The sequence below is a fragment of the Corvus moneduloides genome, chromosome 3 (genome assembly GCF_009650955.1).
Source record: "Corvus moneduloides isolate bCorMon1 chromosome 3, bCorMon1.pri, whole genome shotgun sequence".
NCBI classification, from domain to species: domain Eukaryota; kingdom Metazoa; phylum Chordata; class Aves; order Passeriformes; family Corvidae; genus Corvus; species Corvus moneduloides.
Genome location: NC_045478.1, coordinates 105,890,357 through 105,917,512, shown reverse-complemented (window position 1 = coordinate 105,917,512; position 27,156 = coordinate 105,890,357). Strand labels below are relative to the sequence as shown.

The following is a 27,156-nucleotide window of genomic DNA, read 5'->3' as shown; positions in this document are numbered from 1 at the left end:
AGATGTTGCTGCTGGAATGTGAAGAATTGTGTATTCATAGACAGTTAAAATATTCCAGTGTATGATTTCTTTTCCCCCATTCAGATGACTTGTAGCTGCACTGATGTTACACTTCAGACCCATAAATGCACAAGAAATGCAGCTCTTACCACATGATAGATGCTTTTAGATTTCAATAGTCTCTCACAGGCTCTGGGGTGCTCATGCTCTGTACATTATGAACTGTGGGACCATTTCCAATGTCAGGAAAGACTGGAAGCAGAGGTAGTGTGGCACAGGAATCCATGGGACAGGACTAGATATGAACCATTCACTAAACACCACACAGGCTCTGAGTGGTGCTTCTGAATTTGATCTGTTTTTCCTGGTCACTGTAAAATAAAGAAGCTAAAGAGCACTTCATTTTTAGCTAGTTTTAAAAATAACATTAGTAATGAATTACAGCTTTGAACAAGACATTTACAACTAAATACACCTGAAGTCAGGAATTTTTATACTGAAAAAAAGTTTCTTATTAAAATGTAAGCTCTAGTCTGTAACTTGAGCAGGAACCAGTGCTTTTGATCTGAATAGTTTGTGAATTAATGTTTTTGATCGCTGGTACTTACAGTTTAGCAAACATATTGCTGCAGATGTGACAGGGTGAGGTATGTAATACCAGTTATGGCCATCAAAGATATTTCCATAAATGGCTGTCTAAAACCTTACACCAGAAAGAAAGTAAACTAAAAATAATGAGATCGAATAACAAGTGTAACTTGTATGAGAAGCTCTGGCATGAATCTGTATCTCTTTTCAAAGTGTTGCTTTTACTTATTTGCTTACTTTTGTGCGTAGAAAAATTTTAAGTATATAAATTACACTTGCTGTTTTGTCAGGGGTGGTTTTTTTTTTTTTTCCCTTAAAACTGGAATTTTGTAAATGGTGGATTTCACTCATCTTACAGCAGGTACAAAAAGAAAAATGCCCACAGAGATCTGTTGCTGCTCAGTGCTGTTCCCTCTGCAGCCCTGTAGGGTAGGTGCTATCAGCTGTTGCTAATTCGAACTCATTTCCCTTCCTTGGCGTTTCCCACCCATGTTATGGGGTAGGGAGGGTGTGCTGGCAAGCTCTTGTCCTGTTGGAACATAATGCAAGTACGTCAGTTATTGCCCACTTAAGATATTGTGCTGTCATGTCCTAAATCTTGTTCAGGACTCTTCCATGGGATGTCAGAAGAATGAGTCTCAAAAATCAATTTTGAGACAGGTGACAGAAAAGATTTAGGCCCAGTAGCTATTTTTTTTACACCAGTGCCTATGGTTTGTATTATAGTTAAATACCCTCATAGTCCTGTTTCACCACTGGCTAAGCTCAGGAGCTGGTGTGTTTAAAGAGGTGCATCCTATGGGATTTATACTGATTGCTAAACCATAGAGTTTTAAGAGTCTCCTCTGCTCTCAATCCTGCTTCATTCCCCACCTGTGGGAACTGCTTGTGAGCACAGCTGTGCTTACATCCGGAGCTTTTGTACTGATTGAAATCATGGCATTAAGCTGAAGGTAAGAGTAGGTCAGAGATGTTATTTCTAATTATCACAATTATGAACTAATGATAGACCAGTCACTAGTACAAAGAATTGCTTTCCTTAATGTGAAGCAAATTTAGCTTGCAGTGCAGTGTTTTGGCAACAAGAGGAGTGCTTTGGAACTCAGTTGCTGTCACAGACTTGAAAGCAAAGGACTCAGCTGAAAAGGAGAATATAAAAGGTTTAAAGTGATTGCAATAGTACTATTTTCTTATGGTAGAGTATCAGACTCTGCACTTACTTAAATTACCAATGCAGTTACAAATCTAGACCAGGCATTTAGCATGATCACTTAGCATTAGGCAATGAACAGTGAAAGAAAAGAGAGATTTTAATGGGGAAACATTGTCACAAATAGGTAAGTACTGTGCTACTCTGCTCCATCACCTGGGAATAGAGTTGGACTGTGAGTGCTGAAGAAGCTCTAGTGCATTCCTGAATGCCACTGGCACTGGTGATGTCAGAGAACTGACAGGTGAAAATCATTCCTCAGACTGTCCCAGGAGGGAAAACAAGGCAGCACTTCCTTGCCTGTGCAGGAAGCAGCTCTCCAGTTTACCTGATTTGTGTGTGCATATGTGATACCCTAAATAGAGTCCTGTGTGCAGCAGAGGGGGTTTTGCATCTCTTGTGTTTTCCAGATCACACGTGGCTGTGTATGGGTTAATAATTTAAGTAAACTACCCACCAGCTCAGACTGAGATCTAATGTAAACTGCAAAATTGCCAGTAACAAAGGTTCAATAGATCAACTTTCCTCCTTGGGGGACATCTTTACAGCCTATCACTTGAACACTGTTCTTTAACTGTGTGTAGGTGGCTGTGTAATTGGAAGTTTCTGTGGATGAAATGAAGGCATCTAGTTTAGTGCCTCTTTCTTTAAACCAACAATGCCAGCATAGCTGATAGGAATGAAAAAAGAAGCCATGAAAGGTAGCAAACCGGCTTTAAATACTCCAAGGAAGCAGATCTTGAGAAAAAGAAGCCAGGCTGCAATCACTGCAGTAGCTGTTAACTTCAAGAGCAACTTGACTATTCCTGGACTCTTCTGGTTCCCCATAAAGAAAAGTTTTGCCTAATAGCCACCTTCCACACCTATCCTTACAAGGGAAGAGAAGGGAAAACACCACCTCGAACGTCAGAAGAGTTATGCTGCATAAGAATTACTTACTGGCATTTTTATTTATGAACTGTTCAAGATATTATAAAACAATCCCTAGCCAGTAAGATAATCTCCACTGGCCGTGCAAAGTGCTGCATCTCTTAGCGCTCTGAGTTAATTTTCCTTGTGAGAGGTCTTGTCCCGTAGTGCAGGATATGGCTTCTCTAAGGCTGACAAGAGCAGGAATGCTTGGGAGGCCTTGCTGGGGGCTGTGGCTGCGCCACCGTTCTTGCAGTTGGAGTTATAAGCAGAGAAATAGTTCATTCTGTAGAGCTCTGCTTGGCTCTTGCAGCAACCAAGCTTGCTCATCAGCAGAAAGAAATCCCTCCGAAATGCTTTGGTGAAAATTGCGTAGAGAAAGGGGTTTGCACAAGAGTTGACAGGGTAAAATAAAACCAGCAGGATCTTGGAGTTGGTGACTGTGATGAGAGGAACTTTGAAGGCAGCGGATATGGCAAAAAAGGAGATGGGGGCCATGCAGGTGAAATCCGTGAAGATCAGTATTGCCATTCTCTTGGCGACCTTGGTGTCTTTATTGGCAGCTACCAGCTCTGGGTTCTGCACGGCGATGTAAATCTTGATGTAGCAAGCACAAATGACAATGAAGGCGACAACATTCAGCACCAAGATCAGCAGAATGTAGGCTTGGGACAGGCCTGTTTCGATATCCATGGGCAAACAGATGCTGACCTTCATGTAGCTGCTGACCCCGAAGAGAGGCAGCACGGCTATCCCGATGGAGAAGAGCCAGCCCCCGAGCATGATGGGCACGGCGTGGCGCAGCCGCAGCTTGCGGTCCAGCTGCATGGCGTAGGTGATGGTGTGCCAGCGCTCCAGGGTGATCACCGTCAGCGTGTACACCGACAGCTCGCTGGCAAACACCGTGAAGAACCCGGCGGTGCTGCAGCCACTGCCCGTCTGCCAGTCTATGGCGTGGTTGTAGTACTGCCCGCTGGTCTGGGCGTCCACGGAGGCAATGAGCAGGAGGTACAGTCCCATGCAAAAGTCGGCGAAGGAGAGGTTGCACATGAGAAAGCGAGGGACGGTGAGCTTGTAGTGGCTGGTCAGGAGAACGAGGAGCACGGTGAAATTGCCGGCGATGGCGAGGATGTTTATAAACCAGATCAGCACTCTGAGGAAGCTGTATCCCAGGATGTCTTCGCAGGGATTAAAGGCATCTGGTTCTGGAGTGCATGTGACGACTTTAGGCTGACAAAAGTCATACTCGAAGTCAAAGCTGTCCGTTTCACTGTCATCAAAAATGGTCGAGTAGCTGTAGGGAGAACTTTCTTCATCTGTCACAAACGGGTGCGTGTTCTTCTCCGCTGACCACAGCGATGTGTTGTTGGAGTCATCTCTGTAACCATGAAAAAACCAACCCCCCCAACAGGAGTGAATTATTTGTTACATGCTACTCGCATTCTTCTGCAAAAGACAACAGATAACAGTTGTTTTAAAACAGTGACTTCCTCCATGTGTTTCTACAGGGTGTTTACAAATAACAAAGCCCTGTAAGGATGCTTTGTGTTTGGGAAGCAGCCTTGGAGAGCAGCAGGGGTCACAATCCCATCCACAGAAATACTCTCTTATACAACCTGATTATTTGGAAGTACTTTATTGTGACTGCTTTGTGAGGGAGCCATCGTTCTCATGCTGCTGGTTGGCTGCAGTCCAAGCTATAGTAAGACTTGAGCTGATGGATTACAGCTTTGATGCACAGAGGTTTCGCAGGCAGTTGTAGAAGCCATACTGAAATAACCTAAGGGTTTTAACTCTGCACCTTTGCTCCCCTTAGGAAAGGCACTTAGCAAATGAATTCCTGAGACTATGTATGGCTTGGGAGGTGCTGAGGAATTTGATGCTCACAGTATTGTAAGGTAAGGAGTAGGAGTGCATGGTTAACTAAGTAAAGTTGATAGCTAGGAATTTATTAAATTTAGGCTGGACCCAATGCCTAATAAAAAATGTTGTAGGTTTTTAAGATAGACTTCTAAAATCTCTAGGTCATCAAGAGTGTGGTGGTATGTCTACCAAAGAAGGAATGTTTTAAAAGCAAATACTGTCTTTCCTGGCACTTCCCTACCATAACAGGTGCCTATTTTCCAACTTCCCAATCATCCTGACTGTGAACGTTTGGTGGGCAAACACTCAGTCTGCAGTGTGAGATATGGAAAGCATCTCTATTAAGGACAGCTCTTGAGAAAACTGGTTGCTTTAGGATAATTTAAACACATGCTTAAGCTTCCACATCTACTGAAGCATGCCCATGAAATGATATTTCTGGAGCAGGGTCTTAACTGGCAAATGAAACTGAGCTGCTTTTCAGTTATTCCTGTGGGGCAAATAACTTCCCAAACTTGTTATCCTAACTCTCCTCTCTGTATATGAAAAACTGCCCAATGTCTTACATTTACTTGCAAACTGGAAGAGTAGGAAATACATTTGAGTCTATTTACTAATGAAAATGGTTGTGATTTTCTGAGAGGCTGTGAAAATGTGCTGCTATGTGCTGCTATGTGCAAGCTGGATTTCTGGTGGTTTTTTGTTTTTTTTTTTTTTTTTAACCAATGAAAACTCAGGACTTTCAGATGATTTCTGCTGTGGTTCTGCAGCCATTAAGCCCATGAACCTTACTTTCATTTGCTTATTATAATGACTGCTAAGAGAATTGCTGAGATTGGGATTTGCCAAAGCAAAAAGCTTCAGGAGCCAATAGGCTGGGCAGACTATTTAATGCACAGCAGGAGTGCAACAGATGCTAATCCAAAACAAGCAGACAGATAAAACCAAATGGCAAGTGTAGGAGGCCTCACCAACCAGCAAACAAGATAATGCCCAAGGAAGTAATCATCCCAATGAATCAATCACATTTCAGCTGTATTTTGCCACTGGAATTTTATGACAATAACCTTGTTTCTTCTAGACTTTACAATGCTTTGACGCCATGTCAGGGCTGCTAACAAGTCTCAAGGTCTGCCAGTTAGCTGTAGAGGGATGAAGAATAGCAAATCCTTAAACTTCTCCCTTAAAAGCTGGATTAGAGCCTGTGCCATCCAGCACAGCCAACACAACAGTTTTGATATTAGCCTTTCTCACTGTCACATTGAACACTGTCAAGCAAACAATATGATGATATGGAAAGACTTGTTTAGACGGAATAAACCACTGGCATGGGATCATCATACTTCTAGCTCAGGGACTCCGTTCTGCCATGGAAAACTAATGATATGCAGAGTTCTAATTACCCTTTCTATAGGTAAAAAAAAAAATTATTAACAATGGCAGCTCTTCTTTGAATCACACCAACAACTGCAATTATTTCAGGGAATGGAAAGTCTCCATGCAGGCCACTAACTTCCGTAAATATTTAAACATTGGTTTGAAGTCCTTTCAGAATTCAGAAGACAAACTGGAGTGAGTATAGCTCATGAAATCATGAGGGGTTTTTTTTTCCCTTTCCTTTTGAACATCCAAATCTTCGTTTAATTATAGTAAAACTACCACTTGTGCAACTTGTAGGCGTGACTGAATTGGCAGGCAAAGACCTGCTTAGTGAAAAAACATGTGAACAGCAGAAAGGGGAGGAGGTCTGTATTTGCTACTTCCATCATCTCTATGCAGAGAGGTACTTACAGCATTTTGTTAGTTGGTTTCCTCATGGTGCTTTCACACTCCTTGGAAAAGTTGTCAAAAATGGAAAGCAACAAGTTCTGTCTGCAAGAAGGATGAGAAGGAAGTTAACTTTCAGGCTGGATTTTGGCCAAAGCCCTGGCTTCTCCGCAAGTGATCTTCACAGCCATATAAGGTAAGGTGGTTTCATGGCTGCACAAACGTTCCTGTAGACATCAGGAAGTGGGAAGAAGAAGGCTTCAAATACTGTGAAAATAGGCAGGACCTCAAGGGGTGTGTAAGGATGGTCTTTCAACTTGGTTACTGTGTAGGATGCATTTTTTTTTTATAGTGAAATAACTTGAACTGGAATTAAAAGGTGTGTTTTGAAATATTGTATTGAAGTGGGCCAGATTCTCCAGCAGGATGAATGGAAGCAGGCTGGCTTTTGGAGAAGTTCCTGCTAACAGCTGCTGGGAAACTGGCCTGATACAGCATCACTGAGTGCATCAGGTTGGAAGGGACTGTGATGGGGCATCTGGTCCAACCTCCCTGTGTCATCCTAGAACACAATACAGACAGTTCTGGAATATGTCCAGTGAGGGAGACTCCACACGCTCTCTGTGCAACCTGTTGCAGTGCTTGGTTACCTGCACAGAAGGAAGTTCCTCCTCATATTCAGATGGAACTTCCTATGTCTCAGTTCCTGCCTATTGCCTCTTGTTCCATTGATTGGAACCACTGAGCAGAGCCTGGCTCCATCCTCTGACCCCTCCCTGCAGACACCGACAGCCATTGATGAGGTTCCCTCTCTGTGTCTCTCCTCGAGGCTGAATGAACAGGCCCAGCTCCCTCAGCCTTTCCTCATCAGAGAGATGCTCCCAGCCCTTGATCATCTTCATAGCCCTCCACTGGACGTGCTCCAGGAGCTCCATGTCTCTCTTGCCCTCAGGATCCCAGAACTGGACACAGCACTCCAGACGTGCCTCACCAGGGCTGAGCAGAGGGGCAGGATCCCCTCCCTTGACCTTCAGGCAATGCTCTTCCTAATGCACCCCAGGACACCATTGGCCTTCTTGGCCACAAAGACACACTGCTGGCTCAGGGACAGCTTGTCGTCCACCAGGACCCCCAGGTCCTCTGCAGAGCTGCTTTCCAGCAGCTCAGCCTCAAGCCCATACTGGTGACCCTATTTAAAAACTGTCTGGGATCTGGAGGTAGACTTTGCATGCTTGAAGTAAAGCAGTTTGAACAGTACAAATTGAAAGATGACATATTTGGCAACATCTCTAGTTTTGAGGCTTTGAAAGTAGCAGCCAGGTGCTCTACCAGTATGAACGGAAATGGCTTTCTCTCACCTCATTGCTGATGCCCGTGGTAGGGGAGCAGTTGTTTCCTGATTTGCGTGGGATTTTCCCCCCAGCAATTTACTAAGAAAACAGTCACTTAATATAAGAAAGTGACTTACTAAGGCACCCCTGTTTTTATAGACCATGCTCATGTTGCAAAGCCAAGCACCCAAAAATTAATATAGTATCAGAAATGTAGTTGTCTTTATCAGGATGAATACTTTTTATTTTCTCTCCCAGAAATGCTCCTGCGTTTAATACACTCAGAGATGTGATCTGTGACTGAATCAGTTCTGTAGCAATGGAAACCCTTTACAGGAGATTCTTTCTCTTCTTGCAGAATCAAGAACCCCTTAGTAAAATGGGGTAAGCAGAGAAAGAATAGCACCAGCCTTAATTTTACCCTGAAGGACTGGAATTTGTTCCTGCTTTTCCAAGACAGTCTTGAAGTGAAGGCATGGGAGTGACACCGACCAGGCCTCTCACAACTGCCTGCTCAGCACGCCTTTTCTGTGGCCTTCATTTGAGTCAGGTAAGAAGTGAGGCACCTTCATGGCTCAAACTAAACTCCTTTGGGGTTGCTTTGGCTGCCTAAAGCCCGCTAAGGGTTGGTTTCTTTGAAACATAAATGCTGAAAAATAAGCTCCAATTTTCTGGGATTAAATACCCCAAGTTAGCGGATGCAAAGCTCTCCCTGTGCCACGGTTTCCACTTGTGGGGAGAACAATACTGTCTGTTATCTGAAATAGCTGGAACTAAACTGAGTAACCTCTTCCTGTAGGCTTGGGGCAGGCCCTAATTTTGGTGGGTAATTGAAAGATAGACCTTTCTACTATGTCATCATATCACCTGAATTGATTAAGCTACATAACTAAAGGCTACAGGGGTTTCTATTTTTTTTTTTTTTTAAATTTTAAATTAGGGCAGCACGCTATTGATAAAGATCTGTCTTCTGTGTGCCAGCAGGCTTTTAATTGAGATACCAAAAAAATATAAGCTTTAAGCAAACTTAGAATAATGTTTCTGATGGCAGATCCAGGGCACAGAATGGGATCCATTTCTGCTCTAAAATAAATGGACATGATTTTCCTGGCTTTAGCAGAGATTTGCTGTTTCCTGCAAGGCCTTGCAATACACCAGAGCTTCCCTGTAACTGGAATAAAAATAACCAAACCTTGTGAGCTGAATAAAGGAGAATTGCCATTTTGGCGCTTCTGAAGCACCGCAGTACAATAATGGGCTATTTGGACTTACTTTTCTGTCCTTAGGTTTCGAAAAGCACAGCAGTGGCTGGGATATGTTAGGACAGCTTCCAGAAGACTGCTGAATTTATCCAGTGGTGGCAGCCTCTTTAAAGAGTAAGATGACATTGCATTTAAGACCTGAATGGCCTCAAGCCCATAACTAGGCAGGGACTCCAGCGCTGTTGAAGAAATATCCCTGTGAAACAAAGAGAGCATTCACTTTTCTTTTCATCCCTATAAAAATACAACCAAAGCATGACGGTAGGTAACAGCAGCTGTTTTTTCACAAAGGTTTAGATCTACAAAGTCACTTCAGCACCTGATGCCCAGCTCAGAGACATGGTCTGTGAAAATACAGAGCGGTGGGGTAAGAGCATCCCTTTGGCTCAGCAGCTCCAGCAAGGCAAGGAGCTCCCTTTGTCCTGGGGAAACTCAAACCCACCACGCCAGGGGCTGTGTCCTGACCTTATTGTTTGAAATCCAGGCATGGAGTGAGGGATGCCTCTAAGATAGAGGCAGGGAGAGAAGAAGGTGGACAAAGGTGACTCTCCAGCCAGCTAACAGGTAGGACACCCTCCTGGCTCTCTGCTTGCCTCTGAAGTGCTGTTCTAGGTGCTTTAATTAAATGGCTATTAAATAAAACCCCCAAAGAATCTGTCATTCTTGCCAACACAAACATAAGCAGTTTGACTTAGAGTAACTTCAGAGGGGCTGTTTGTGTGAAGAAAGTCCATCAGTGTGACTAAAGAGTCAGGACATTTAACAAAGGAAAAAAAGGCCCACAATTCTGAAAGTGATATCAGTAATGCCATATACCACAAAGCACCAATAAAAGGCACAAAAAAGGCATGTGCAGCACAGACTGCTATTTACAGAACCACACTGTGTTTTATTGCATGGAGTTACAGCCAGGGCAGCCCTCCAGTAAGTCCTTGATTAATAAATCATGAGGATGATAATAACAAGTTTTATTCAGCATGAGCTTACAGCGTGCAATCAGCTGGTTCAATTTTATAAACAAATCGTAAACCAATATATATATTGCCAAAACATATCCATCCTACCAAAGGACAAGTTAGTTTGCAATGTCAGAGTATAAAACACAGGAACAGGATCAGGAGGATCTGACACAAATAAAGCAAAGGCCAAAATATCTAAGAGGTGGAGATCAATGCCAACACTAGAACTGGCTGATACGTGTTTGCCAGGGTGCAAACTTCTTTCACCCTGTAATTTCATGGCATCTTGTTGACATGTTTCCACTTTATGCACAGAGAGTAAGAGATCAACTCTCCTTCCAGACTCAAAGCCTGTGTTTGCTGTGGTGACACAGCTCTGGTGGCACTGTGCAGTTCCCACAGGACACTCAGGTAATGGAGGTGTAGATACTTACAAGACATCTGGCCCTGTGGCCCCTCTCAGGGCATCATTGTGTATTTGCCTGAGGTTCTTGTTGTCCTTCAGGATTCTGTGGAACCAAAAATGAACTCTCTTTATGTCTGTATTTTAAAAATCACTTTTTTGGTTTCTTCTTCACACCTGTTTCAGTTCTTTCTCTCACCACAGCAGTGGTTGTTGCACTGCCTGGCTGGGGACAGCTTGTAATTCCCACGTGACCTTTACTTCCTCTGATGCCATCAGATCATTATCATCTACACTTAAAAGTGCTAAATTCCATATTTTTCTGACTTAAACCAGGAACAACAAGGCTGGTTCTTTCACTACAGTAGCAAACATACATTTTGCCTAACCAAGAGATTAGTCCCCCAGCGTGTGAGAGGGATTTAAAACCTATTGATGTTTCCAGACATAAACTATAGATTCCCGAGTCTGGGCTACTGTTTCAAGTTTTACACTAGTTTATGAAATTTTGTTAAGAATTATGAGCTTTTCTCACAAAAGCTTTACTATTTTAATAGATATTGTTTCAGGAAAAACAGTAAGACCTGTAGGATTAACGACTGAGTCACAATGACACTGAAAGATGCAGTTTGGGAAATACAAGACACAGGCAGTTAAGCTGAAGGAAGAGCCTCTGACTATATTTAAATTCTTATTTACTGTTTAATTTACTGAGGAGGGATAGCATACTCACAATTGATTCAGCTTTGTCCCGTTGAAGGCATGGCTGTGGATATCTTCAAATCCATTTTTATACAACTTGCTGGAGATTAAACAAACATGAGGGAAAAAGATTTGGAAAAGGCGAGATTACATTACGTACTACAAGTTTCAAACCTTGGTGCTGCTTATAAAGAATGAAGGTAACTATAGCTCTTAAATTAAGAAAGATGCAGTTTAAATTCTCTAAGCTCCTTCCTGTTTAGCTGCTGAAGAGAACTTTTGCTGAGGTACAGATCCTCCCCCTGCTGAGAGGCTCACCGGTGCCTACCTGGGGCTGAGATCTAGGTAGGCACAGGCTGGACACTAGTCCAGCTAAGCTCCTGGCACACAGACAACAACCTGGAGGCAGAAGGCCAGGATTTTGTGGTGTCAGCAGGTGCAGATGGAAGACTGCAAGGCCTAGAGATGTATCAGGTGGAAAGCAACCGTAAAGCCTGGAGGGAGCTGCTGGATTGCAGATCCTCTATGGACAGAAAAATCTTCTAAGAGACAGCCTTGCAGAGAGGCAAGGCTGAGTTGTGCATCATCCAGCAGCCAGCGAGTTAGCAGCTTCTCCAAGGCGCTGCTGCCAGGCTTGGTTTGTGCTGTGGGATCCCTGCTGTTTCCTGCGCTGCACACGTCACTTGATGCCACCTTGGGTCCTGATTCCCCACCCTGGGGACAGACACCTAAAGGCTGGGCTCTGCTACACCTCGGGTCCAGCTCTTTTCCTTCTTTAGGAGATGTAAAGATGGGTCTATTAATACCCATTTGTGGTATTAAGTTCATGTATCCAATAGAAATTCAATATAGTCACCTGTATATATTATTTTTTCTTTAATATTAAGTACTAATAGAAAACTTGGCACAGTTTGTGAATTAAACAGCATTTCTGTTGCTTTTCCACTTGCTTTTGGGATAGCACAAACTGGCCCTATAGAACATGCTCCCAGGTGCTTAAGTGTGAGGAGCACCTGGCTCCGTTTGATAGATGGCATCTACCTCAGCACAATGCTGAAATTAGTGATAGCTTTAAAAACCATGACAACATGTAGGATTAATTTTCCAATCCACCAGAAACATTAACTGCTGGAAAGGCTAAATGAGATACTTTGCAGTGCAAAGTATGACTGCAGGGTGACTTTACACCTCCATAGATGACTTATGTTTCACCAGACCATGCTGTAACAAGAGGAATTACTTCAGCTAATTACAGCTAACCACATGGGGTGGTGTTAACACATAGCTCTACAATTAGGAAGCTGCTGATAAGATACTTCTTTTCTTCTTGTGGTGAGCTCCCTATCACAAAAGGATGGGAGAAAAATGAATGTTGGCTGTTGCCTGACTTAGACTCCCTCCCATTTAATACACTTTAAGGTTACAGTAAAGACTTTAAGCACCTTTCTCCATCTCTTTTATGTTCATTTTCTTGCACCATTAGCAGAATCATAATTTTGCTGAAGTTATTTTGAGAACTTGTTGGGAGGAAAGAGGCTCATAAGATGAAATGATGCACTAATCCAAGCAATTGCTCTTCTTTAGCATCGTGTAGGAGCAGCATTCAGTCACATTTATGCCCAGTTCCTCTCTTGCTTCCAGAAGGTATTGGCCAATACATAAAATCTGTGTTAAAATTACTGCCATGCTGGCACATCAGCCTGATGAAGATTCCATCAGTTGCAGTCCTTGACCCTGTGCACAGCTCCTTTGCAGCTGCAAATATTCATGGGATTTAGGGCAGGGCTCCCGTTGGATATGTACTGGAGCCTGGCCCCCAAAGGCTGGCTTCACTGGGCTCCCCTGGGGTTTGTGGCTACCACACCAAGTGGGTGGCCTGCTGCTGCTCTCTTGGCTCAGAGGGTCCTTCCTTGGGACACCCAGATTTCATCTGCATCCTGCCAAGAGGCTCAGCTTGTGATTTTTCCTCTTTCAGCTCTACTTTGTGGAAGCTTTTGTGAAGACAAGTGAGCTGTGAAATCCATGGTACTGGCAGAGGACATCTCACCTTGGCTTCCTGTTGCTTTCTGTGTTCCTCAGGTGGGGCATCTCACAGCATCAAACCCACCCACCTCACAGGGGGCTGAAGCAATGAATGCATTGTTGGCTAAAAGGAAAGTCTTGGGTGTGGAGACTTAGGGGGATCTTATGGGAACATAAACTGAAGCAAAATAAAGAAGCAGCATCCATAGTTTGTACCAATTTCCTCTCTCTCTCCATCCCATCCCTCCTCAGAGGGACCCTGTGCAGCTGAAGCTCAGCTCCCTCAGACTGGTCCCTGCAAGCACTGTTTCAAGAAAATGCATCCCTGAGGTAAGAACAGAGACTTTGGCCTGCAGCACAGCTTTTGTAGTTTTTATCCTGATGATGGTATTTTTAAAAATAACATTGCATGGAAGATGAAGATTTAGATCCCTTGTCCCATTTTCTTTCCTAAGTGAAGTTATCTTTTGGAAAAAACTCTGCTTTTCACCTTAAAGAATATTCCTATGTTTCTTAGGCATTTCAACTCACAATACATATATATACTTTTTGGGGCTTAATGTCAAGATTTTCATGAAGTCAACCCACTTTCCTCAAGCGGAAGTGTTATCCTCCCAGAAGGAGCTGGAGCTAGGATTATATTACTCACAGTGTCAGTGATTCATTGTTCATCCCTTGGAAAGCATTTCGTGGTATAATTGTCATACGCAAATTATCACAGAGCTCCCTTTGGAAGGAAAAGAAAAAGGTGTTTTTGTCAGAGATTCAGAAACAAGATGGAAAACACTGGCAGCTGGGTTAGGTTGGGTCTCTACTTACAAAATAAAATGAGCTTCCAGTGAGAAGATCTGTGTCAGGTCTGGAAATTGTCTTATTCCAGTGTTACAAATGCTCCTAGAGAAAAGCATAATTCCTATTTATAGAAGAAAATATTACCAGAGTGGATGCAACAAGAAGCTGACTTGGTAGGTCTAAGTTTAACAGTGCTTTAAAAGGTGACTGACAAATATAATTTGTAAGTAGGCTCCAAAGGTGTTTCTAAGGCCTTTAAAAATCAAGTTTTTTATCATTCTCAAGCAGTGTCCTGGAGGAGCAGCATATGTTCTCACTACATTAAGCACGAGGGAGAGATTTTAGTTATACCTTTTGTTTAGTGCCGTGTTCATCTGAAAGCTTTATTCTAGAAATAAGCACTGAACTTCTTTGCAGACTTCTGTTTTGTCCATCACTGCCCTGCCCTTGTCTATTGAAAAACCTCACTATTGGTTAACTACAGCTTAAAGCTATTGTAAATGATGTATGTACTTCTAGTACTCTGTAATGCATGAAAAACCCTTTTCCTTACACTCCTTAGTTTGACTTGTCTACTCCTTTGGAGAAAAGAATAAATAAAGCAAACAGAAAAGGAATAGAACTCTTTCTTACAAATATTTTAGCTTTGGAAGATTTCTGAACGCTCCGTCCTCAATGTGCAACAGATTTTTCGTGTTCAGGATTAATCTGTAATGAGGGAAAAATATTTCAGTATTATAATCATTATAGATTTGGGAGGGCCCTGTGCTTTGCTTGTGATTTACTTTCTCAGAAAACAGTCTTCAAATATGCTGCTGGGTGCATTTTGAGGGACTGTTGGTAATAAAAATGGCCTGCAATTTTTAGGCAGCCAACAAAAGATAACACTACATAAATTCTCATGGTTCTCTGAGCTGATCTGGTTTGGATCCACTTGGTCACTGGTGGGAGTTAGCATTTTGGGCTTGGATATGGGGCTGAGCCTGGACCTGAGTGTGTGTGTGTGTGTGTGTGTGTGCGCCTGGTCCTTGCTCCACAAACAGATCCCTTCAAATCATCCGTCGTTTCTATTCAGGAAAGGCAGTTCCTCAGGTAGTTTAACCTCTTCAGGGCACCATGGACTTCCTTAGAGCAGTGGTTGGTAGGAATGGATCAGCAGAAACTGGGAGAGAATTATGTGAGAAGTCCTGGTTGCTAGTGGTCACTCAAAAAACAGGCAGATCTCTTAATCAAGGAGCACTTTCTGCAGCTAAACTATCTATAAACATCTGTGTTTGCCCCAATAACTGTAGCCCAGCTCCCTCCCTATGCATGGATTACAAAAGACAAGGTTTTAGCATGTGAAAGGGCAAGAAAAGTTGAAATTCAAGAATGCCATTGAACTCACCTACCCTGATCATCCATTGAATGTGGACTTGAGTGCAGCTGGGGACATCAAGCCCCTGCAATATGAGTCCTGTACAGCATTCAAGATTCAAGGAGGTTTTTTTTGCCAGCTCTCTGTAGCTCTTTAATGGTTTTGCTTAGCTTTTGGGTTTTGGAAGACAGGCATTAGACAAGCTATCCAAAAACTGTAAGGGTCAAAAGTTTTATTCCTTCCCAAAGCACACCATTGATCCCAGTGGAAGCTGGACTCATTCAGAGGTTGAGAAATCTTTATCCCTTGCTTTTGTGAGTAACTGGCTTCAGTGATGTTCACACATTAAAAAAAAAAAAAAAGAGATGAATTTGTCCTCACTCAGTTGCACAGTTTTAAGCCACTCACTGGTCATGCTGTGCAAAAAAGGCAGTAATGAGATATTGAATCAGATTTATACTTTCCAATTTCACTAAACATTTCAGAGCATTCTCCTAGTCATTGCTTTTAACCCTCTCTCTCAGATGCCTGTGCTATGCAGGTCAAGTTTAAAATCAGTGCGTGTTCTGTTTGAGTAGTATTTCAGTGCTCCACAGAAGAGCTATGCATACTAAGCAGCTGTATTTAAATAATGTACGGCTTTGAAAATGGCATCTTCAAAAAGAAAGATTTTTCTCATCTTTTGTCATCTTGAATTCTTTCCCCACTTAGAAAGCCTGACAATGCCAGCAGAAGCAGACACAGAGCTCCACTCCTGCCACTGAGCTCACTGAAAGCAGTGGGACTCCGTGCAGGGATGTCTTTGCATGAGCTAGATCTCCAAGGCCAGGCCTTACAGAGTGCTCACTATTTATATGGTACTTTGCAGAGAAATGTTTCTCATCACAGATCTCAATCAAAGCCAACCAAAGTAACAGAGACAGATTTGGTCCAGGAATACTTCTCTGCAGACTGTTTACACCTTGATGATCTGAAACCACAACATGGATGCCTTTTTTTAACTGATGCTCACATTTCAGACAAGGTGGGAAGGCTGTCAAAGGCGCTCGCTTCTATTCTCTCCAGGGAGTCGCTCTGAGAGATTTCACTACAATGAAAACAACAGACACAAAGCAACACATTACCAGAAGAAACACCAGCAATCGGCTTTCCACTTTGTATTTCCTTCTTTTATGCACCCTTGTTCAACCCCTCCTGCCAGTCCTGCCCATGCCTCACCTCAGACATCCTGGGAGCCTGTGCCAGTGGCGTTTGAGAGGACCAGCCTTTTGCTGTCCTGGCAAAAGGGAAAGCTGACCCTTAGGAATAAGTACCCCTGTAACAGCCAATCTCCACTTCCTCAGTAAATTGCAGGTAAGGTAGGGACTAAGGGCCAGAACTAATGTAAACAGAGTGAGCCCAAGCCTCATGAGCCTTTTGCTCCCTCCCATTGTTGGTTCTGCTTAGTGAATTTATTTGCTGCGTGAGGACATGGATAACGTTCACGGTGCTTCATATACTATTATCAAGTCAGAATTACGGTCGTCTAGTCCACAGACGCAGAAATACACAGATATGGATTCAACACACTTTATGAAAAATTTTAGGATTTAAATGCCATTTTCATTATATACATGCAAACTGAAAGGAAGTGGCTCTTTTCATCATGACACAGACCAATGTGACTGTTTTTGGTGGCACTCTGTGATTACAGATGCTCCTATTCCACATCTGTACTCAAGATTAACCAATACTGACATAGAAAAAAAATCCACTTATTAGATGCTTGTTAAATGCTTGGTTTCTTAGATTAAGAAATTTTTTAGATTAAGAATCTTAGATTAAGATCTAAGAGGCTGTGCAAAACTGAGTCCTGAAAGTAAATAGTATACATTGATGCATATATAAGGGAAAGATCTTCAAAATTTCTCAACAGAATTGACTAGAAGGACACACAAACTAAACCTAAGATTATACACTGTCAAGAAAATATACTATCCAAACAACTGGATTGCATCTACACAGTCATATCAGTATTGTCACAGTCCTGAGTGTTAGTTAATTCAATTACAATTATGAGAAGACAACTCCTATTGGTGTTGATAATAAAGCCCCTTAGACCAGAATGAATTCTGTATTTCATTTGTAGTGGCAAAGGGGGGTGCACACTAGAAATCACACAGTTAACATGTACGTGTGTCTTATAGAAACTTAAGGATTTTTTCATTATCATAATTCAGTGAGAATGTTATTTTTTGGTTTTGCACTAGTTACTCATAAATGAAAGACGGATGTACAATCTCTGATCCTCAGAGATCCACAGGCTGGGAGGGATCAGTGCCTGCTCACAGAACTTGTTTGGGGTCTGAAACATGGTTCTTCCATGGGATCCTCCCTGTCAGCCACAGTTTTTCCATTTACATATGTTGCAATGACTTATGGCATGAGAATAATTTATCATCTGATTTTCAGAGAGTGATGTGTTGCCAAATAACTGATTTAGAGATTTACTATTTTAAAATACGCATTTTTCAAAGTAGCATTAAATCTCAATAAAATTATGAAGTGTTCTACAAACTAACTTCAGAAAAATACATCAATTTCTACAATGTTAATTTGGACAGATTCATTAAAAGCACACAAAAAGATCAATTAAATTCTCATTACGGAAGGGAAAATGCCATGAACAAACCATTTTCTATGGAGAATATGACATATGTACAGTTTGAGAAAGTGTAGCCTCAAGTCATGCAGGTAGGAGAAATTTTGTAGATTTAGGTTGGTCTCCAGTGTGAAATGATTAAGTTCTCATTAAACATTCAGATTCAAGTGAATGCAAGAATACAGCACCACTTGGATTCTACTTTAATACTGTATTGCAGTTGGATATGTACAGCAGAGAAGTACAAAAAGTGCACCTTGAAAAGAAAGCAGCATCTTCTGTGCTGCTGCTTAGATTCTGGGGGAGGTCATTCCCCTGCTCTTCACTGCACTGCTGTGTCATCAGCTTTGTCCTTTAGAGGCCACTCAATGCAGACAAAATAAAAAATAATAAATAATGGAGACTCAAGCATGCCATCTTTCAGCTGGAGTAACAGCAGAAATGAGGCCAAGAGGGGTAAGGCGAGCCTTAGGGTCTGAATCATTGGTGGAAAACAGGTACAAAGCCAAGGGTTGGGAAGTAGTGCAGACTCGGTGTGCAAAATTACAGCACTTGCAAACTGAAAGATCAAAGAGAGGGCTCAGTCCTACTGATCCCCTGCCAAGCTTCTCTCTCACTGCAAAATGCTGAAGGAATGTCTCATTTGGGTCTTCTATAAATGTATAATCACAGAGTGCCATGGCTGTCATTGCAGAGGTGATGTTTGATGATAGAAATCTATCTCCTAATCAAATGCTCCTCTCATCAGTTACTAAGCTGTATCCAGTTCTCTCTGACATGATTAATATTTCATTATTTGATCTTTAAACGGGTGTTAAAAATCACACATTTTCAAAGCATTTTTGTATACTGTTTACATGAAAAGGAATGCTATGTTTATCCTTCCCCTGTGGTTTCTTTTCATCAATAGTGTGTATTAGCCACACTTTTTTACATTATTATAAAATGATGATTTTTGTAAGAAATTAAGGAAAAGCCTATGGAAAATATTGACAACTTACATGATGGAGGAATCTCGAAGTCCTTCAAACGCATGTGATGCGATTACTTTTACAGGGAGATGAGTGAATGATCTGAAAAAAAGAAGAGAGGGAGGAAAGGTTGTAAGGCATGGGGTTTCCTTGTTTATAATTGTAGCATTATGGTAGGGAGAAAACCAATCAAGCATAATGCCACCTTATTTTTCCTGCAGTTCTCTGTACCTCTACAGCCTGATCCATTTGTCATTGATCTCAGTTAAATGGATATCAAAGGATATTGGGTCAGTTCCTCAACAGCATAAATTTGAGAGTAATCACCATCAAATCAATAATAATCATAACCTATTAAGTAAATTTATAGCCTGATGAAAGTAGGCTGCTACAGTCACAGTCAAAGGGAGCTACAGGCTATTTAAAGTTAGATCCCCAGAAGAAGTGGCTTTCATATAAAGTTTTCTCTATGAAACAGTATCTTTGTGTTGGCTGCACCATGTCCTCCTCCCAGCAGTATCCCTGTAATGTTGCAGCATGGCATCATGAATGTGGCTATGCACAAAGTGTAGAAAAATTTCAAATCAGGCAGATATAATGGATTTGTTTTTTAAATAAATTGCATCAGTCTGGTTAGTTGATTCAAAGCAACTGTGGGTTTTAATTTTTAATTTTTTAGTTTCTCTGACTGAGAAATTAACAATGATGTGGCAGACAGTGTCACATTTTACCATTCTCCACATCTGAGCCATAGTACTTTTACCAGCCAATTTGTCCACCCATGAGCACACTCTCCCTGATAATGGCCATAGGAAAATATTTAACATATTTCAAAATGTTATCTCTGTAAAAACAGATGATTGCTCCATTTTGCTTTAGAATGACTAATATCTAGTTAGAGACATTTGTTTCCCATCCTTAAACTCATCCCCTCAAGGCTTTTTGACTGAAATGTTTCTGTGTTATTCACATAATCTGGTTTTTTTTATTGTTGTTATCATAATCCTTTATATGAAGAAACATGTTTATGATTGTCAATACTTATATTAAATGTTCATCAAGTTTTATATATATATATGTATATATTTTTATATATTTAAAAATATGTCATACCTACACATTATAAAGGCAGGCTGTCACAAATACTGTGGCTAAGGGTTACAAATCTGGATGTACCAAGGAGCCTGGAAGTCACTTCCTAGCTATGTTCCGAAAAGTCTGTGTGATTTGGGGAAAATCATTTAGTTCCCTTGGACCTTGCCTACCTGTCAGTAAACTGGGAATAACAATGCTTCCCTACCTAACAAGGGTGATAAGAGGATATATATGTTATTCATGCCGTTGTGATTGGATCATACCTGTCTCTAGACTGATGCTTGCATGTTTTGCTGTGTGAGACGTTTGGTTAAATCAGAGATGAAACTATGTCGTGCAGCTTGAAGAAAGTATTTTTCCCTGAAGGGTAGAGACAGGTAGAAGTAATTTGCAGTGGGTTTTAACACTCTGAGCCAAAAGGAAAAGAACTTCAGGAAGAAGCAAAAAGTAGAAGCTGAGAAATTCCTGCTCTACAACCCTATAACTTTGCCATCAGCTCAGGCTGCTTGGAAAACAAAACATACCTTTTATGAAACTGCTTGCAAAAAACATTATAATTTACAAAGGAAATGGAAATGTGACTGAAAGTGCAAAAACTAAAACCAAATCTTGGCTTTCAGTTACATCAGCCCATGAGCCTACTACCTCCCTGTGACATGCTGGTGGGTGAGCAGCGTGCTGGTTGTAATGGCACATGGCTTGGAGTGACAGGTGATGATCTTTAAGGTCCTTTTCAACCCAAACCCTTCTATGATTCTATGAATATTTACTGAAGAGCCGCAGTTCTCTCAGCCTGTCTCTTTAGGAGACGTGCTCCAGCTCACTGAGCATTTTTGTGGCCTCCTCAGGACTCACTCCCGCAGGTCCACATCCTTCTTATGCTGGAAGCCCTTGGGCTGGATGCAGCTCTCCAGGTGAGGTCTCACAAGAGCAGAGTAGAAGGGGAGAATCCCCTCCCTTGCCCAGCTGGCCACGCTGCTTTGGATGCAGCCCAGGATACCACGGGCTTCCTGTGCTGCCAGCACACATTGATGGCTCATGTCCAACCTCTCATCCACCAGCACCCCCAAGTCCTTCTCAGGGCTGCTCTCAATCCATTCTCTGCCCAGCCTGTATTTGTGCTTGGGATTGCCCTGGCCTACATGCAGGACCTTGCACTTGGCCTTGCTGAACTCCATGAGGTTTGCACAGTCTCAAGGCCTCGCGCCTCTCCCACCTCTCAAGGTCCCTCGCCTCCAGCGTGCCGATCCCACCACACACCCCACACACACTTCCACCCCAAACCTGCTGAGGGTGAGCTCTGTCCCACCAACTACGCTGCCAACAAAGATGTAAATCAGAGCTGCTCCCAGTATGACCCCTGAGGAATGTCACTTGTCACTGCTCTCCACTCAGACATTCAGCCATTGACTAACTGAGTGCAACCACGCAGCCAACTTCTTATCCACCAAGTGGCCCACCCATCAAACCCATCTCTCTCCAATTTAAACACAAGGATGTGGGCCAGTGTCAAATGCTTTGCACAAGTCCAGGTAGATGATGTCAGATGATGTCAGTCAGATCCACCACTGCTGTAACCCCATCCTAATGGGCCACCCAATTTTTCAGGCATAAGATTTGTCCTGAATAAAGCCACACTGGCTAACACCAATCACCTCCTTAGTTTCCATGCGCCTTAGCATGGTTTTCAGGAGGATCTGCTCCAGGATCTTGCCAGGCATGGTGGTGAGACTCAGTGGCATGTATTTCTTTGGGTCTTCCTGATTTCCCTCAGTAAAAATGTGGGTTATGTCTCCCCTTTTCTTAATTCAATCAGGGCATTAGCTTTCCTAACCTGATTCCATCTGCTTAATTTCTCTGAATTCTTTCCAGGCTACCAGTTTCTGCTTCCACCCTCTATTCCTTCTTTTTGTGTTTGAGTTTGTTCAGGAGCTGCTTGTTCATCCATGCAGGCCTCCTGGTGCTTTGCCTGACTTCCTCTTTGTTGGGATGTATCACTCCTGAGCTTGGAGCTGGTCTTTGAATATCAACCATCTTTCTTGGGCCCCTTTTCCCTCCAGGGCTTTATCCCGTGGGACTCTGCCAAGCAGGTCCCTGAAGCGGCCAAAGTCTGCTCTGCTGAAGTCCAGGGTAATGAGCTTGCTGTGCACCCTCCTTGCTGCCCTAAGGATCTCAAACTCCATCACTTATGGTCCTGGCTGCCAAGGCTGCCCTTGAGCTTCACATTCCCTGCCAGCCCCTCCCTGTTGGTGAGAACAAGGCCCACGCTGCACCTCTCCTCCTTGGCTCCTCTATCACTTGGAGACAGAAGTTATCATCAAAGGATTCCAGGAAACTCTTGGATTGCTTATGTCCTGCTATGGTTGAAGTCCCCCCTGAGGACCAGAAATTGTAAATATGAGGCTGTTCCTCTCTGTCTGTAGATGTTTCATCTGCTCGGTCTTCCTGGTGTGGTGGCCTGTTCAGATTTCTTTCTGACAGCACTCAGACTGTGATACTCAGATATGGCCATTCAGCCGAGGAAGCTTTTGACAAAAAATGTTTTTACAAAGCTTTTGTACATCTAACTTGCCCACACTACTGGCCTGACTTCTGTAGCTCATGAAAAGAGGGATGCATCCATCTTTAATGTAAGTTACCTGCACTGTTTTGAAAGACTATTGTTAAAGGATAAACTTTTGCCCTTTTAAGAAAGCCTGTAAAGTTTCTTTCACATCTCATGCACCATAACTTGTATGCTTGTACTCGTTGCTGTCATTCAGTGCTGACAGTGCTGTGGCTCCACAGAATTGCAGGACTTCTCATCCTTGGAAAAAGACAGAAAGAAATGGAGAGCCAGCCAGACTTCCTGGCACTCAGCAGCCCTTGGCATTTCTATACATTATCAAGATTGGTTTTCAAGGTACGTAATTCTAGGCAGTAAGGTTTGAAATGGCGAAGCTAAATGTATTTAAGGCTATCCAAGAGCATTGGGAAAGACAGGAACTGCCACCAATAGACTTGAGCTCCAAGAAATCTTTTGAGAGCTCTGGATGCCCCAAAAGCTCAGAACTACTTGTAGTCCTGCTGAGGAGGAGTCAAAGCCCAAGCCCACTCACACCACTGGAGGAAATCCCTGTATTACAGAAGTGGCCTTTTGCAAAAAGTGTTTAGTTGAACTCATTAATAATAATAACAACAATAATAATAATAGTAATAACAATAAAAAGAACAGACCCAATAGCAATAGGTCTGAATGAATTATTGTAGCTGGGTTGGCTGTTATATTTTATATTTTATTGTGTCTATTTTATAGGATTACTTCTATTTTTAATGCCCAAAAGATGAAAGCATAAAGTAGACTCTTGTTGGCAAGCATTTTATTCTGTGGCATCCTTAAACTTGGGAGGATTTGGAATATTGATGGAAACTATGGTTGAAAACCCACTATTTTCCTAGGATTTTGATCAGCTTCTGGGGGGCAGTGTAATAGGGTGGGCATTGATTTTTAAAGCTCTGTATGTTGGGCATTATCTACCTGAAATGTGAACTATGATATAACACAAGCACCCAAAGAGCACCTTCCACTAGGTGATGATGGGTGATATAATCTCCTGTGGAAGACACTTTGGCCCTGAAATTGAATTCTTTTGACAATCCCAAAGAGCCAAATATAATATATATAATAAGGAAGACATGGTACAACTATCTATGTCTTCAGGCTTTTGCCACAAAGTTTTGTATTTGATGTCTCATAATTTGGTGCCTAATCACATGTCATTCACCCAACTGCAGAAGCTCTGCACACAGGGGCACACACTCAGGTATGGCAAAGTGAACCTCACCATGAAATGAAGTTTTTTGAAGGGGCAAAAAGGTCTTAAGTTATCCAATGCCCATTGCTGTACAGCTGGTGTTGGGTACCTATCCAACCAGACTTTGCTTAAAACCCCAAAAGTACATATGAGACTTCAAAAGAAGGAAAATCATATTTTGTTTCAAAATATAATGGTGTATTAAAGGTTATTTTTCTGCTGAGACTAAGAGGACATATAGCTGCTGTAGCCAAAGGGCATTCAAAGATGTCTGAATAATGGCGGTTCTGTAGTGTTTGTGTAATGTCCAAACTAAAAACAGGAGCTTGAGAAAAATATGGTCAATTCAGGACTGTATAAACCCCATAATTCTGCAACCTGTCAGAAGTCTAATAATTTTGAAAAGTTTTTTCATCAATAATGTGACATAGCAAGGATAACTCGGGTAAAGAAAAATGGCTGAAATTTCCCTATGGGATATATACTAGGAATATAATAAAGTATCAAAAATACATTTGGAAGCACAGGTCATTACAGCATCAGATTTTACTCAGATAGAGTTGGAGTTACATATTGGAGCTTATTTTCTTGACTGGCTGTACAGTTAAGAAGGACTTTCCTGAGGTCTGGTTTCTGTGTTACAGTGGCACCGAGGAAGGATGTGGCCACCCCGGGAACTGAGCTGTAACAACCTAAACCACTTGCACTTGCAAGCACCATGCTGTGATTCCAGGTACAGATGTGGCTGTGAGGGGATAAAATTAACATTCTCTGGCTTTGTTTCTCATACACAGAGCTGTGCAAGGGGAGAACAGAGCTAGGAAGATTGGTAAAGTATGGAAAGAGTAGCAGTCAGCACTAACAAAGCTCCAGGAACTATATGAATAAGAGAGAGGGGAAGACAACAGCTAAATAGATGAGAAGAAACTGGTATGAAAACCAAAGGAAGAGATGAAAGAAAAGAGGTTGAATAACAACTAAACAAAAGAGTGAGAATACGTGTACGTCTGTAGGGTTAGCGACTACATTCAGATGTACAGCTTTGTAATTGTGTGATGAATGCAGGATTTCTATTAAAAAAATACAAAGAAGTGGAAATTTTAATAGTATAGGTTCAGGTTCAACGTAAAGCAGGCTGGAAGCAGAAGGAGCTGGATATGTCTGTGAGTGCAGACTGAAAGACAGGGATTTTTTTTGACCTCTAAGTGCAAATATTTTCTTTGTAGGAATATTGAGCTGAATCTTGGTTGAACTCTTTTCTTGGTTTCTACAGCCAGCCTAATAGCGGGAGTTTGTGTACAATCGTCAGGATTAAATGTTATACTAAAGGTAGAAAGGGAAATTTTTTCTCTTCTTTTTGTCCATTACCTAGCCCTGTTGCTCTCAGTGAGGAAGAACTGGCAGCAGCCATAAACCCATTATCTGTCCTAACATGATCACTGAGGTTGAGATGAGGTTTCCTCTCGGGTGACAGATGGAAAGAAAGATAAAAGATGAAACCAAAACAGAGAAAGAATAAAATCCCATAAGTTTAGGGCTCTTGATAACCTCTCCTGGCTGTGATGTGCATCATCCTAATAAACATACTTAATCCACTGCCAGCTCTGCAGGGGCTGTGAATACTGTGGAAGAAATGTGCTTGTTGCAAAAACTGTGGAGAGTCTCTCCTGCTTCCATGGGCTCTGCTTTCTCTGACACTAAGGCAACACAGGGAAATAAGAAGGGAACAAATCCAGGATAGAGAATTTTCTAGAATCTCTGACTTCGGAGGAATGGTTCACATGGCTCTAGATTAGTACGAATTAGGTTTCCTTGCTCCTATCCATTCCTGAGCTAGGGAGAAAGGGAAGAGGAGATCAGGGTTAGTATCATCCCTAGGGAATTTCAAGAACAAGTTAAATTTACAAACAAATCAGATGAGAATGGAAAACACAGGCTTTGTTACCAAGAGGGTCATAATAAGAAAACCCCAGCTCAATTCATGCAGACATAACCAAGGGATCTTGGAAATGGCAACAATTCTATCTGCTGCTCTTCTAATCCCATATTTTGATGCCATGATTGTTTAGATCAGGGCTGCAACTGAGCCCATAAACAACAACACACTTGTATACCTACGTATGTCAATTATTTGGTCTGGTCTCCTAGATCACGAGCTTGGACTATGGTGTGTGAGTGGGGAAAGGGAAAGTGCATGATGCCTTGTTATTTTTATTTAATCCTAGCTCCCAGCAAAGCATTAGGCAGAAAGTTATGATGGACCACCCTGCAGAGATCTAAACAGCTGTCAAAACTCACAGGAATTATTTTACTAAGAAAGGGAGAAAGAAAGTAGTCAAGAACTTGTCAATGAGCTGAACCTCAAGAAGATGCAATGAGCACAGTGAGAAGGATTTTGATGCTTCAGGATACAGGGAAAATTAATTGCACAAACTTTGCGAGAAGAGGTTACAAGAAGTCCAACAGATTTGTGAAAGAAAAAAAACAAACCTTAGAACTGACAGAAGGTTTAAGGTCACATCTCTGTATGTTAATCCGTTTTCTTTAAAGCCAACCATGCCACTACAAGGCGTTGGTTTTGGAACAGGAAAGGCACTTCATGTCGAATGCAATGACGGGAGACCACGGAAAGCCCTGACACCTGCACCCCGTTCCTCTGTCACTGAGGCTGCTGCAGAGTGACACAGTTTGCCCCTTGCGAAAAGACCCCGAAAGGATGCGTGTCTCTTTCCCAACGGGAAAACTCATCGTCCGGGTTTGCTTGAACTCGGAAAGTTTGAAAACTCCAGCCTCACGTTCCGCACCTCCGCGCGGCGAGCGATGCTCCAAGCCCGCACGGCGGGTGGAAGGGGACCGCAGTCCCCCCAGGCCCCGGTGCGGCCATCCCCGTCCCGGTCCCGGTCCCGGTCCGAGCGCCCCGCGGTACTTACGCGCGGGCGGGCGCGGGCAGCGCGCCGTGCGGCGGGCAGCGCAGCGCTCCGTGTGTGCAGGTGCAGCGCAGCGGGCAGCGCCCGCCCGCGCCCGCGGACAGCGGCGGCAGCAGCAGCGGCAGCGGCAGCAGCAGCGGCAGCAGCGCGGGCACCATGGCCGGCCCCGCTCGCCTCCGGCCGCCTCTCGCTCGCCTCTGCCCGCCCGCAGCCCGCGGGACGCGGCCCCGCGCCCCGCCTCCTCCGCCCACCTCCGCCCGCCCCGGGGCGGGAGCGCCGCCCGCCGCCCCGGGGATGCCGCGGAGGATGCCGCGCTCCGGCCCCCGGGGCTTCCCGGGGAACATCGTTCCTCGGCTGCTCTAACTAGGAAAGCTGGCTGCAAAGCCTGCAGGTAGCTGGCAGAGGTTTCCTTGGATTTTCAGAAGTTCGGCTCCCCACTGTCCTGCCTAGGAGGGACCGCAAGCGGTGCTGCCCGTTCCTAGCAGAAAGCTCCCCGGTGCCCCCCGTTCCTAGTGGGGAAGCTGTGAAGAGGTGGGGGCCTGGGAAAAACCCATTTATCTGGC

The 27,156-nt window shown here is 43.1% G+C and overlaps 1 protein-coding gene across 1 annotated transcript; it reads right to left on the bottom strand.

Annotated features, from left to right (window-relative positions):
* Window positions 1-807: 807 nt before the first annotated feature.
* LHCGR (luteinizing hormone/choriogonadotropin receptor) lies at window positions 808-26,751 on the bottom strand. The gene is made up of 11 exons (XM_032103185.1): window positions 26,597-26,751; window positions 18,808-18,879; window positions 16,178-16,252; window positions 14,442-14,516; window positions 13,836-13,910; window positions 13,666-13,743; window positions 11,026-11,094; window positions 10,324-10,398; window positions 8,941-9,126; window positions 6,362-6,442; window positions 808-4,085 (listed from the first exon to the last, which is right to left on the bottom strand). The coding sequence occupies exons 1-11, from the start codon at window positions 26,749-26,751 to the stop codon at window positions 2,843-2,845; spliced, it is 2,184 nt and encodes a 727-aa protein (XP_031959076.1). The 3' UTR covers window positions 808-2,842.
* Between the last annotated feature and the right edge of the window lie 405 nt (window positions 26,752-27,156).

What these genes read in the sequence shown, in the direction of transcription:
- LHCGR (XM_032103185.1), bottom strand. Translation starts at nt 26,751, where the DNA reads ATGGTGCCCGCGCTGCTGCCGCTGCTGCTGCCGCTGCCGCTGCTGCTG. An exon ending in CTTCCCACCTTGTCTGAAAT is followed by an intron (nt 14,517 to 16,177) that starts GTGAGCATCAGT and finishes CCCTCATTACAG; the next exon opens with ATTAATCCTGAACACGAAAA. An exon ending in CTGGAAGCTCATTTTATTTT is followed by an intron (nt 13,744 to 13,835) that starts GTAAGTAGAGAC and finishes TTCCTTCCAAAG; the next exon opens with GGAGCTCTGTGATAATTTGC.